The 13,584-nt window shown below is 37.7% G+C and overlaps 1 protein-coding gene across 2 annotated transcripts in view; it reads right to left on the bottom strand.

Annotated features, from left to right (window-relative positions):
• Positions 1 to 13,584, bottom strand: part of LOC123875564 (oxysterol-binding protein-related protein 9) — an 84,773-nt gene that overhangs the window by 53,324 nt on the left and 17,865 nt on the right. The window contains exons 2-8 of one of the 2 annotated variants that reach the window (XM_045921456.1): positions 12,649 to 12,777; positions 10,077 to 10,256; positions 9,224 to 9,301; positions 8,439 to 8,489; positions 7,860 to 7,929; positions 6,846 to 6,938; positions 6,192 to 6,303 (exon numbers count right to left, since the gene is read on the bottom strand). In XM_045921456.1, the coding sequence (XP_045777412.1) occupies positions 6,192 to 6,303; positions 6,846 to 6,938; positions 7,860 to 7,929; positions 8,439 to 8,489; positions 9,224 to 9,301; positions 10,077 to 10,256; positions 12,649 to 12,777 (713 nt within the window). Of the gene's footprint in view, positions 1 to 6,191; positions 6,304 to 6,845; positions 6,939 to 7,859; positions 7,930 to 8,438; positions 8,490 to 9,223; positions 9,302 to 10,076; positions 10,257 to 12,385; positions 12,457 to 12,648; positions 12,778 to 13,584 lie in introns of those variants that run through there. The other variant, XM_045921457.1, reaches the window with a different exon arrangement.

The raw sequence follows: 13,584 nt of genomic DNA, 5'->3' as shown, positions 1-13,584 counted from the left end.
GCTGGAATTTTTTTCATGGCGTATGATAATAAGTTTGAAAATTAGTGTATCATGACTCTTCTTGTATGCTCTGCTGGCACTTTTTTGAGAGTTCTGGTCTAGCTAATGGCTTTGTTCAATAGGTATCTTAATAATCTTAAAGAAATCGAGGAATTCTAGCCTCTGAGATCAGAGTTCTAGCAGCTGGAAATTTTTTAGTAACTTGTGATTTTTAAATTTGAAAATTTATCGTTTATGACTCTTCTTGTAGCCCCTGAGATGAGAGTTCTAGCAGCTGGAATTTTTTTCATGGCGTATGATAATAAGTTTGAAAATTAATGTATCATGACTCTTCTTGTATGCTCTGCTGGCACTTTTTTGAGAGTTCTGGGCTAGTTAATGGCTTTGTTTCATAGCTATGTAAATAATCTTTAAGAAATCGAGGAGTTCTAGCCCCTGAGATGAGACTTCTAGCAGCTGGAATTTTTTTAAGTAACTTGTGATTTTTAAGTTTGAAAATTTATCGTTTATGACTCTTCTTGTATGCTCTGCTGGCACTTTTTTGAGAGTTCTGGTCTAGTTAATGGCTTTGTTTAATAGGTATGTTAATAATCTTAAAGAAATCGAGGAGTTCTAGCCCCTGAGATGAGAGTTCTAGCAGCTGGAATTTTTTTCATGGCGTATGATAATAAGTTTGAAAATTAGTGTATCATGACTCTTCTTGTATGCTCTGCTGGCACTTTTTTGAGAGTTCTGGTCTACTTAAGGGCTTTGTTCAATAGGTATGTTAATAATTTTTAAGAAATCGAGGAGTTCTAGCCCCTGAGATGAGAGTTCTAGCAGCTGGAATTTTTTTAAGTAACTTGTGATTTTTAAGTTTGAAAATTTATCGTTTATGACTCTTCTTGTATGCTCTGCTGGCACTTTTTTGAGAGTTCTGGTTTAGTTGATGGCTTCGTTTCATAGCTTTGTCAATAATCTTAAAGAAATCGAGGAGTTCTAGCCTCTGAGATCAGAGTTCTAGCAGCTGGAAATTTTTTAGTAACTTGTGATTTTTAAGTTTGAAAATTTATCGTTTATGACTCTTCTTGTATGCTCTGCTGGCACTTTTTTGAGAGTTCTGGTCTAGTTAATGGCTTTGTTTAATAGGTATGTTAATAATCTTAAAGAAATCGAGGAGTTCTAGCCCCTGAGATGAGAGTTCTAGCAGCTGGATTTTTTTTAAGTAACTTGTGATTTTTAAGTTTGAAAATTTATCGTTTATGACTCTTCTTGTATGCTCTGCTGGCACTTTTTTGAGAGTTCTGGTTTAGTTGATGGCTTCGTTTTATAGCTTTGTCAATAATCTTAAAGAAATCGTGGAGTTCTAGCCTCTGAGATCAGAGTTCTAGCAGCTGGAATTTTTTTCATGGCGTATGATAATAAGTTTGAAAATTAGTGTATCATGACTCTTCTTGTATGCTCTGCTGGCACTTTTTTGAGAGTTCTGGTTTAGTTGATGGCTTCGTTTTATAGCTTTGTCAATAATCTTAAAGAAATCGAGGAGTTCTAGCCTCTGAGATCAGAGTTCTAGCAGCTGGAAATTTTTTAGTAACTTGTGATTTTTAAGTTTGAAAATTTATCGTTTATGACTCTTCTTGTATGCTCTGCTGGCACTTTTTTGAGAGTTCTGGTTTAGTTGATGGCTTCGTTTTATAGCTTTGTCAATAATATTTAAGAACTCGAGGAGTTCTAGCCCCTGAGATGAGAGTTCTAGCTGCTGGAACTTTTTTAAGTAACTTGTGATTTTTAAGTTTGAAAATTTATCGTTTATGACTCTTCTTGTATGCTCTGCTAGCACTTTTTTGAGAGTTCTGGTCTAGTTAATGGCTTTGTTTAATAGGTATGTTAATAATCTTAAAGAAATCGAGGAGTTCTAGCCCCTGCGATGAGAGTTCTAGCAGCTGGAATTTTTTTCATGGCGCATGATAATAAGTTTGAAAATTAGTGCATCATGACTCTTCTTGTATGCTCTGCTGGCACTTTTTTGAGAGTTCTGGTCTAGTTCATGGCTTTGTTCAATAGGTATGTTAATAATCTTTAAGAAATCGAGGAGTTCTAGCCCCTGAGATGAGAGTTCCAGCAGCTGGAATTTTTTTCATGGCGTATGATAATAAGTTTGAAAATTAGTGTATCATGACTCTTCTTGTATGCTCTGCTGGCTTTTTTTTGAGAGTTCTGGTCTAGTTAATGGCTTTGTTCAATAGGTATGTTAATAATCTTTAAGAAATCGAGGAGTTCTAGCCCCTGAGATGAGAGTTCTAGCAACTGGAAATTTTTTAGTAACTTATGATTTTTAAGTTTGAAAATTTATCGTTTATGACTCTTCTTGTATGCTCTGCTGGCATTTTTTTGAAAGTTCTCGTCTACTTAAGGGCTTTTTTCAATAGGTATGTTAATAATCTTTAAGAAATCTAGGAGTTCTAGCCCCTGAGATGAGAGTTCTAGCAGCTGGAATTTTTTTAAGTAACTTGTGATTTTTAAGTTTGAAAATTTATCGTTTATGACTCTTCTTGTATGCTCTGCTGGCACTTTTTTGAGAGTTCTGGTTTAGTTGATGGCTTCGTTTTATAGCTTTGTCAATAATATTTAAAAAATCGAGGAGTTCTAGCCTCTGAGATCAGAGTTCTAGCAGCTGGAATTTTTTTCATGGCGCATGATAATAAGTTTTTAAAATTAGTGCATCACGACTCTTCTTGTATGCTCTGCTGGCACTTTTTTGAGAAATCTGGTCTAGTTCATGGCTTTGTTCAATAGGTATGTTAATAATCTTAAAGAAATCGAGGAGTTCTAGCCCCTGAGATGAGAGTTCTAGCAGCTGGAATTTTTTTCATGGCGTATGATAATAAGTTAGAAAATTAGTGTATCATGACTCTTCTTGTATGCTCTGCTGGCACTTTTTTGAGAGTTCTGGTCTAGTTAATGGCTTTGTTCAATAGGTATGTTAATAATCTTTAAGAAATCGAGGAGTTCTAGCCCCTGAGATGAGAGTTCTAGCAGCTGGAACTTTTTTAAGTAACTTGTGATTTTTAAGTTTGAAAATTTATCGTTTATGACTCTTCTTGTATGCTCTGCTGGCACTTTTTTGAGAGTTCTGGTTTAGTTGATGGCTTCGTTTTATAGCTTTGTCAATAATCTTAAAGAAATCGAGGAGTTCTAGCCTCTGAGATTAGAGTTCTAGCAGCTGGAATTTTTTTCATGGCGTATGATAATAAGTTTGAAAATTAGTGTATCATGACTCTTCTTGTATGCTCTGCTGGCACTTTTTTGAGAGTTCTGGTCTAGTTAATGGCTTTGTTTAATAGATATGTTAATAATCTTAAAGAAATCGAGGAGTTCTAGCCCCTGAGATGAGAGTTCTAGCAGCTGGAATTTTTTTCATGGCGTATGATAATAAGTTTGAAAATTAGTGTATCATGACTCTTCTTGTATGCTCTGCTGGCACTTTTTTGAGAGTTCTGGTCTAGTTCATGGCTTTGTTTCATAGCTATGTTAATAATCTTTATGAAATCGAGGAGTTTTAGCCCCTGAAAAGAGAGTTCTAGCAGCTGGAAATTTTTTAGTAACTTGTGATTTTTAAGTTTGATTTATCGTTTATGACTCTTCTTGTATGCTCTGCTGACACTTCTTTGAGAGTTCTGGGCTAGTTAATGGCTTTGTTTTTTAGCTTTGTCAATAATATTTAAGAAATCGAGGAGTTCTAGCCTCTGAGATCAGAGTTCTAGTAGCTAGAATTTTTTTATGGCGTATGATAATAAGTTTTAAAATTAGTGTATCATGACTCTTCTTGTATGCTCTGCTGGCACTTTTTTGAGAGTTCTGGGCTAGTTAATGGCTTTGTTTCATAGCTATGTTAATAATCTTAAAGAAATCGAGGAGTTCTAGCCCCTGAAATGAGAGTTCTAGCAGCTGGAATTTTTTTTGTAACTTGTGATTTTTAAGTTTTAAAATTTACCGTTTATGACTCTTCTTGTATGCTCTGCTGGCACTTTTTTGAGAGTTCTAGGCTATTTATTGGCTTTGTTTTATAGCTTTGTCAATTATATTTAAGAAATCGAGGAGTTCTAGCCTCTGAGACCAGAGTTCTATCAGCTGGATTTTTTTTCATGGCTTATGATAATAAGTTTGAAAATTAGTGTATTATGACTCTTCTTGTATGCTCTGCTGGCACTTTTTTGAGAGTTCTGGGCTAGTTTATAGCTTTATGTTATAGCTATGTTAATAATCTTTAATAAATCGAGGAGTTCTAGCCCCTGAGATGAGAGTTCTAGCAGCTGGAAATTTTTTAACAACTTTTGGTGGGAAGTTTGAAAATTTATTGTTTATAACTATTCTTCTATGCTCTGCTGGGACTTCTTTGTGAGTTCTGGGCTAATTAATAGCTTTATTTTATAGCTTAGTTAATGAGCTATAAGAAATCGTAGAGTTCTAGGTTCTGAGATTAGAGTTCTAGCTGCTAGAATTTTTTTAAATTACTTATGATGACTAAATTTGAAAATTTATTGATTTTTTCATTCGACTTTTTTTAGGTTTATATGCCAGAACTATCATTATAAAGTATGAGGAACTATAGAACTGAGATACGTGCGTACAGAGAACTCTTTTTTTTTCGCTTTGCTCGAAAATGATCTGCTACCGGAAGTTAGCAGAGCATTATTTCAACTGCGATTTTTTTAGTAAAAACGCCAGAACTATCTTTAAAAAGTATCAGGAACTATAGAACTCTTCTGCATGCGAAGGGAACTCCTTTTTATTTTTGATCTGCTGGCATATGCTCTGCTAAGTTCACGGGAACCGTTGACTCGTTCCCATTAAAGTATACGATAGTTGTAAGGGTGTATTGCTACTGAGTACTGACTGACTCACTGGTTCGAATTTGACGAGCGTTCTATTTATTCAAGAAAGTTTAAACACAAAACGAGTGTATTAAGAGGGCTCTCTCCGTCACTCGTTTCATACAATCGTAGTTCCAATTTCATTTGAATATTAAGCAACCAAAGTCCATGAAATTTTGCAGACATATTCTAGAAACTAATATCTATGTCTGTGGTTTTCCTGATTTCTGTTAAAATATTCGGTTTCAAAGTTACGCGGTCTTAAAAATTTTCATACAAATCTTTGAGCCCCTGTAATTTTAAAACTACATATTTTTAGAAAAATCTAAAACACCACAGACACAGATATTAGTTTCTAAAATATGTCTGCAAAATTTCATGGACTTTGGTTGCTTAATATTCAAATGAAATTGGAACTACGATTGTATGAAACGAGTGACGGAGAGAGCCCTGTTAAGTATCGATTCAAAGCGAATTTCTAAAATTTAACACAGCATATTAACCTACATATCTACACATATGTAAAACCAATTTCAACCGGGAAATATAATGAAATAAATTTCGCGCGGACAGCCGCGAACTTTTCATCTGGGCAAGAAGTTTATGTTTTACGTGGTAGAGATAGAAGTCAATGCTGTGTTAAATTTTAAAAATTCGCTTCGATTCATTGCTAGTATAAATCGACTCTTAATACGCGTAAAAAGCTCATCTCAAAACGCGAAATGTTACCATCAAGCTTTTTGCAGCGCCATCTTGTATGAAGAGGTGAAATTATTTCACAGGTAATGCGGCTCCACTCCAACCTTTTTGTGACTTGGTCCAAAATTGAACCCGCTGCGGTTCGACCGCGTATTTTTGGAAGCATTCATTATTATTGATTTCTATAATTTTGTATAAGAGAGAGCCAAAAAAAGAAAACGAAGGTACACTGCAAGAAAGGATTTTCTCCTTTGAGTTCCAATAACTTCATTGGATCCTCTGACACTATAATTAACCAATAGAATTATAGTTATAATAATAATTCTATTGGTTTTACAGTCGCGACCACAACTCATGCAACTGGTTTGAATTTATTAATTATATCGATAATTCAAAATCATCATATTATTTATTTATTATTTACATTATAACATGTCGCTATACCCAGAAAAATATGTCTAAAATCATAAGTTACGGAAGTGGTTTAGTGGTTTTTTGACTTTGACTTTGCTCAGACTTAAGACACTGTTAAAACGAGACAGCATTATACCGCTGCCATAAACTATCTCGTTTTATAACTAAAATTTAAGTCTAAGCAAAGTCAAAGTGCGCTCTATAGGTTTGAAGCTTGTGACCTACCTCGGGCCCGGAGCGACGATATCGACCAGTTCGTCGTCCGCGTCGTAGAAGTCGTCTTCACCTTCCGACGACGAGTATGATGTATCCGGCACCAGAAGTGTCATCGCTTGTCCTGTGGAAAAGAGCCGCGATATTGAAGGAAGAAATGGAATAAATAGTTATTTGTTAAAAACAAGTGTAAATTAAAAATTTGTAACACCCCCGACAAGTGAAGGTTACAGTAACTAGAAAAGAGCTGATAACTTTCAAATAAAAAAACTAAATTAAAATCGGTTCATTAGTTTAGGAGCTACGATGCCACAGACAGATACACAGACACACAGATACACACGTCAAACTTATAACACCGCTCTTTTTGGGTCGGGGGTTAAAAAAATGTGTTCATGGACAAATAAGTATTTTCAATTTTTAAAGTAAGATTAACAATACCAAGAGGGGGTGAAAGGGCTTTACCTGTACATTCTAAAACAGATTTTTATATTATGCATAATAGTTTTTTATTTATTTTGCACAAAGTGTTGGAAGAAATACCCGAATACGGGACCTTCAGTGCGCGAGTCTGACTCGCACTTGACCGGTTCTTTCAAGATATTTTTCTTAGATTTGTTAAACCTATGTGAAGATAAGGTATACCTGGTGTATGTCGTAACTTACTAGGCGAATCGATATGTTCGAGGGGCGTTATAGGGAGTGTAGGAGTCGACAGCTCTAGGCATTCCGACCCCAGCTCAACACGGGGAGATAGATCTGTAACAAAACCATGCATTTTAAATCTCTTCTTCTTCTGCTATGCAGGTTCTTGTATACCCTGTATCACTTTGACCGTCTCCGATCCATTGTGATCGCCTCCACTTCACATTTCCTCAAGATTCAAGATTTATTTGCAGAAACAACCTCGTCAAAACCTGTGGCCGCCAAATACAGCAGCTCTTTTCTGACTGGAATTGAAGCAGCATCCTCTGGGTGTACATGTGTTTCCCTAGGTGGATGCTACGTTTGTGCATTAGAGTGGGGCAATAGCAGACTATGTGCATCGGAGTCTCAACAGTGTGCCTAGTGGGAGATTTTTAACCTATTCGATCGCGTATAAGTTAACTGCGTTTTGTATGGAATTGAAACAGCGCCATCTAGTGACAAGAAGATGGCGCTGTTTCAATTCCATACAAAACGCAGTTAACTTTTACGCGATCGAATAGGTTAAAAATCTCCCACTAGGCACACAGACTCCTTGCACAGTCTGCAGATTTTAAATCTCTCTAAATTTTAAAGACCTCCCTTTTATAAGACCACAGCGCTCACCATTACGCCAAGGAGGTCGTCAAAAACTTTTTTTTGTTGATATATCTAGGCCATCAGCTGCAATCAGTCATTTATGTGGACTACAATCAGATTATATGAGGGCGTTAAGGGTTGGGAGAAGGTCACTCCATCAAGAAACTCTTCTCATAGGGCTATCCCTGGCTTTATTGTCCACAAGACAGTTCTTCTATTGTGGTTCGTCAAAAACTAGACGAGTATATAGTACGCGACAGGTCAAGATGGCGATCGGGATGGGGACGCCCCGCACTAACCCGGAGCGGGCGAGCGCGGGTGACGTGCGCCCCCCGCCTCATGCCCCCATTGCCGTCTTGACCTGTCGCGAACTGTATCAATATACTTGAGTCTTACCTTCTTTGATATGTGTTTGCGAAGGATTTGTTGGTCCCTGGTACACTCCATTGACAGGATTCACGGTGTTCTGAAAAAAAGCGTACTTGAGAAGTTTATATAACTCATCATGATCGACCCATCGCCGGCTCACTACAGAGCACGGGTCTCCCTTCAGAGTGAGAAGGGTTTTGGCCATAGTCTATCACGCTGGCCAAGTGCGGATTGGCAGACTTCACACACCTTTGAGTTCATGGAGAACTCTCAGGCATACAGGTTACCTCACGAATCACGATGTTTTTCTTCACAATTAAAGCAAGTGATATTTAATTGCTTAAAATGCACAAAACTGAAAAATTAGAGGTCGAATCCCCGACTTCTGATTAGGAGCCAGACCTTTTAACTACTAGGCTATCACAGCTTTTATTATATTTTTACCTACTTAGTATTAGTTTGTCATAATCTGTCGAATTAAAAATCGACCTCAGTTTAATGAAGTTAAGATTTGTAAGTTAGACCATTAATGGTTAATTAGTGTAAAGTATATTTTGTTCTTGAGTTTGGAATATAAATTGTTCTTTACAGAAATGAAACCAGTACCTTAGCAATTTGAAGAAGCACAATGGAATGTTTTATATTATCCAACATTGCCTGCAAAGGAAAAAAATAACTTAAGGATATATTGTATAGAAAAAAATCGAATGAATAGTAATGTGAAAATCAAAATATTTTTGGCTTAATAACGAAAAAATCGCAAATGGAAATAAACCATAATTATAATTAATTGTTTTGTGATGAAAATTTTGTAGGATCTTGTATATTTTTTAGTTTTTCATGATAAAAATATGTTCAAAATATGAAATGTTCCATAAGTTCATATTTTTATTAGGTCTAAGCCATGTCTTTTGCATTTCGATGTATTGTTTTGACAATCTTTAAAAAAAATTAAAGACCTATAATGAACTATACCTATTCTATCCACGGAAAGAAGTTAGTATAGGGCTCTCTCTGTTACGTACTGCCATACAAATGACAGAGATGAAAACCTCAGTGGGCGTTAATTATTTTGACACACCGACCAATCATAAACATGTTTTCAAAAAACACTCGAAATTCAATTCGAAAATGTTTTCTAACATCCGAAATACAATTCGGAAACTTAGTTTCGTTTGTGATTGGCTAGTGGCTCAAAATAGTTCACGCCCGCCGAGATTTTCATCTCTGTTCTTTGTATGGGATTACAAGACAGAGAGAGCCCTATACTAGCTTCTTTCCGTCGATAGAGTATAGAAATACGCGGAACAATTTAGTAGGTATGTTCATTTACAACTAAATAATGCACTATGTACCCATATGAAGTTAAAATACTATGTGCAGTTACTTACGTTAGAGTGATCTAATATGACTTGCCCTTTATTCTTGTCTTGTGGTTCGGCCAACTCCGACACTCTTGTGGTCATTTTCTGCAATGACAGAAAACCCATTAAGTACCTAACCGTATAATTGCATTCCTTTTTTTTCTCTCGTCTGGCTTTACAAAGATTAGCCAATGTCAAGTTTGTAGTTATTTACAAGTTAGGGATAGATAAGTATGGACTTTGTCTGTCCCCCTAGAGCGCTTCCCAGTCAGTTCCAGTATGGTTCCAGCACCAAAAAAACACCAGTTAAACACAAAAACCAGCCACTTTTAACAAAAAAACAAAACACTCCAAAAAGACACCACACGCGCGCCAGCAAACGCCAACACAGACCAATTGCATTCCTCTACGTTGAGACTCTTAGGTGACATAATAGTATGAAGTGTCATAAGTTATCTTTACTGTCACCAACTCCTAGCGTACAGCGAAATAATTTTAAGGCGATGCCGCCATGGAGATCATGGGTCGGGCATGTTTTGCTGTGAAGAATCGCTGTACAAGTGGCTATTTAATGGCAAAGGGGATGATGCCAAGGTCAAAAATAAATTATTTCTTAGTAATTATTAAATAGAGGGTCTTCCAAAATTCGTAAAATCCACATTAGCTGGTAGTTTTATGTTTTCTAATTATTTTAAATTATCGATTTAAATAAAAAAGTACGTCAAATTACGTCAAACGTTATGACGTCACATCCGTGTATTTCATAAAAGCTCTTGTACTAAGCGAGCGTTTTGACGTTTGATTGAAAAAGTCGCTGATTTGACTAGTAGTCAGCATCCCTGTTGGCATTAAATGGGCTGTTGTGATGATGATGACTTACAGAAACAAGTTCTATCATGATCTGCAGGTACGCGTCGGCCTCTGAGATGCGCCGCTCGAGGTCGCCGTGCCGGTGCGCCGGCGCGGGCACGCAGCGTGACCAGCGCTCCCTTCGGCCGTGTCGAGCGATTGTGTCTTCCAAGGCACGCACCCAGCGTTCCCTTTCTGAGCCGTCCCGCGCCTGTCATTAAAAATAAATAAATAAACATTCAGTCAGCTATATAAAAACCAATGCGACTCCCCGTCTTACAGTTCTTTATGTTCTTAAGTATGGGTCACCTGGAAGAGATCACTTTAGTGATAAGGTCGCCCTTAATTAAGTGTATCCTGTATTCTTACTCTTTGCACATAATTTTGTTAACAATAAAATTGTTTTAAATTAAATTAAACAAACAATTTAACCGAAAATTCTTCTACTTCTTGTTGTCGCTGTCTCCTATCGAAGGTTACCACTCATTAGGGCAACTTGCGCCTTAGACGCTGCTGCGCGGAATAATGACCGGGTAAAAAACTTGTATGTTAGGGTTTCCTGAGTGGATGTGTTGGCTCAACTGTGTATTGTAAACACCTTGTCATCCCATATTCAAACTATTTAATTTCATTTCATACCCCGTACTTTTGGCGTAAATTCTTGAGTTACAATGTTCTTCGGCCAAGTGGTTTTCTGCTGACAATTTTGACCTGAATTATCTGGAATTCTAATAAGTTGAAGGAGGTCGTATTTGCCGTTTCTCATTCGGACATATGACCAAAGTACTCATACTTACGCACTTTTACGGTTATTAGGATTTCAGGAACAGAAAAATAGTTTGAAACTATTTCACAAGAAATTTTTTGCCAAATCGAACCGCAAATTCACGGTTTTCGGATTATTTCCTTTACTTGTTCTATAAGACCTACCTGCCTGCCAAACTTCATGATTCTAGATCAACGGCAAGTACCAGGGTAATTAAATTATTTAACGTTAAATCATAGTGAAGCGCAAACTAGTCGCTGACACAAACCAGATGCAACAAATTGAGTAAACAATTTGATGAGTTATCATTAAATTAACTCTCAGCACATAAATACTCTGACCTTTTAGGCGTATTGAATATTATCAACGGAGTAGGTACATACTACAGACTCGATGCCGGCAGATAAGATTACGACTGCAAATTAGTATTCCGGCCGAGAATTGAAAATGTTTCTGCTTGTGCCCAATGCGACGGAAGAGCGAGGAGAAAGGCAGGATTCTGTGATTCACCCTAAATGAGGCGAGGTCGGTAAGATCCGATTCGACATGCCTAAAGCAACGCCCAGTGCATTCCGAGAAGATTGACTAATGACGCATTCTTTATGCAAAAAGTACAGTACAACCAAATTAATAATGCGCATAGAAATCTTCGTCACTGTTCGGCAACGGTCGTATGATACACATGATATTGACTCCTATTTGTTTATAACAAGGTGCAAAATGCAAGTGCATTGTTTAGGGCTCTTACGATTCAATGATTCGGAATACGACAATTAGCGAAGATCTGCATGCGCATTATTAATTTGGTTGTACTGTACTGCAATGCTGCTGATGATATACCTACTGCTACCCAATTGTGGTAGAATGACAGCTGCAATGTCACGATCGCAGTCACATCTGATTGGTTGACGCTCGCTCACTATTGGCTACAATGCATTGTTGCAACAAGAAAACCATTTTACCCAATGATATCAATTGCGATTGTAATAATGATTGATACAGGTTTTACGGAATCGAGCTGCTGGTTATACTTGGAGTTAGATTTGATGCCAGCTGTCGTATTGCGTGCTGTCACTCAGCGGGCGACGGACAGAGTTATACTTGGGGTTTCTCTACTTGATCAAATTAGATATGAAGAGATCCGTAGGAGAACCAGAGTAACCGACATAGCTCAACGGTTTGCAAAGCTTAATGGGCGGGTACATAGTTCGAAAAATCGATAGACGTTGGGGTCAAAATGTTATAGAAAGGCGACCTCAACCAGGAAAGCGCAGCGTTGGCAGCTCTCCCCTGCTAAAAGGATAGACGGCATCAAACGAGTTGCAGGAAGCCACTGGATTCAGGCGGTGCAAGACCGTGGCGTGTGGAAGTTCCTACAAGAGACTTATGTTCAGCAATGGACGTCCGATAGACATCGGTTGTTGATGATGATGATGATTATGTAAGGAAGGAAGCATCTTATAGTCGACGGTAATGGTGAATGTGGAGTCGTCTTCATCGTCGATGCCGATCACTGCAGTCCGCTGATGCACGCTACATACAAATGGTATTATGTGATGAAGGAAGCATCTTACCTGAAAGTGAAAAGTCTTGTGGTCGACGGTAATGGTGAATGTGCAGTCATCTTCATCGTCGGTACCGATCACTGCAGTCCGCTGATGCACGCTACATACAAATGGAATTATGTGATGAAGGAAAGATCTTACCTGAAAGTGAAAAGTTTCGGGTCGACGGTAATGGTGAATGTGCAGTCATCTTCATCGTCGATGCCAATCATTGCAGTCCGCTGATGCACGCTATATACAAATGGTATTATGTGATGAAGGAAGCATCTTACCTGAAAGTGAAAAGTCTTGTGGTCGACGGTGATGGTGAATGTGGAGTCGTCTTCATCATCAATGCCGATAACTGCAGCCCGGAGCCGAACGCATCCTCTTCTCACGCCCCGCGTCATTTTTTCTTTTGACTGAAATGAAAAAACAACTTGTTTTTATTTGGAGCGCATAAGGTAAATCGTCTTACCAACCTGGGCAAAATGGATTTATGAATTTATTTACTAAATTCCAAATCACAAGAACTTAGTTGAATAGTCAATAATCATCATAATCAATACATCGCCAGCCCACTACTGAGCATAGATCTCTCAGAATAGAAGAGTTTAGGCAATAGTCTGCCACGCTGGCCAAGTACGGATTGGCAGACTTCACATACCTTTGAGAATATCATGGCTAACTCTCAGACATGTAGGTTTCCTCGCGATGTTTTCCCACCGTTAAAGCAAGTGATATTTAAGTGCCTATAACGCACGTCTAACTCTGAAAAGTTAAAGGTGCGTGTCCGGCATCGAACCCCCGGCCTCGTGAATTGGGAAACGGACGTCTTAACCACTAGGCTATTACGGCTCTAGTTTAGTAGTCGCTTCTGCTATACTAAACATGTACATTTAATGACATACAAAACGCAGATATAAGACAGAATAATTATACAAAGGGACATATTGTATCGGGCGAGTATCGACCTTTTGTTGACATTATTCCGTTTTATGATAATCACAAAACGAAATGAAATGCCGCAAGCACACAGCGGCTGCCCCAGTAAATAATATATTTTTACTTATTAGATGACGCACCTTCATTTGCGTTGATTTAGGTTTTGAAAATCCCATGGATTCCATCTTGTAAAGTACCCCTATTTGACTCTCCAGATCTTAGAGACTTACTATGTCCATGCAAAAAAGCATGCCAATCCATTTTTTCTCTCCATTGATTGCGGT

Source organism: Maniola jurtina, chromosome 20 (assembly GCF_905333055.1).
Source record: "Maniola jurtina chromosome 20, ilManJurt1.1, whole genome shotgun sequence".
Taxonomy (NCBI): Eukaryota; Metazoa; Arthropoda; class Insecta; order Lepidoptera; family Nymphalidae; genus Maniola; species Maniola jurtina.
The sequence above is the reverse complement of the archived record's forward strand: the minus strand, read 5'-3'. Positions and strand labels throughout refer to the sequence as shown.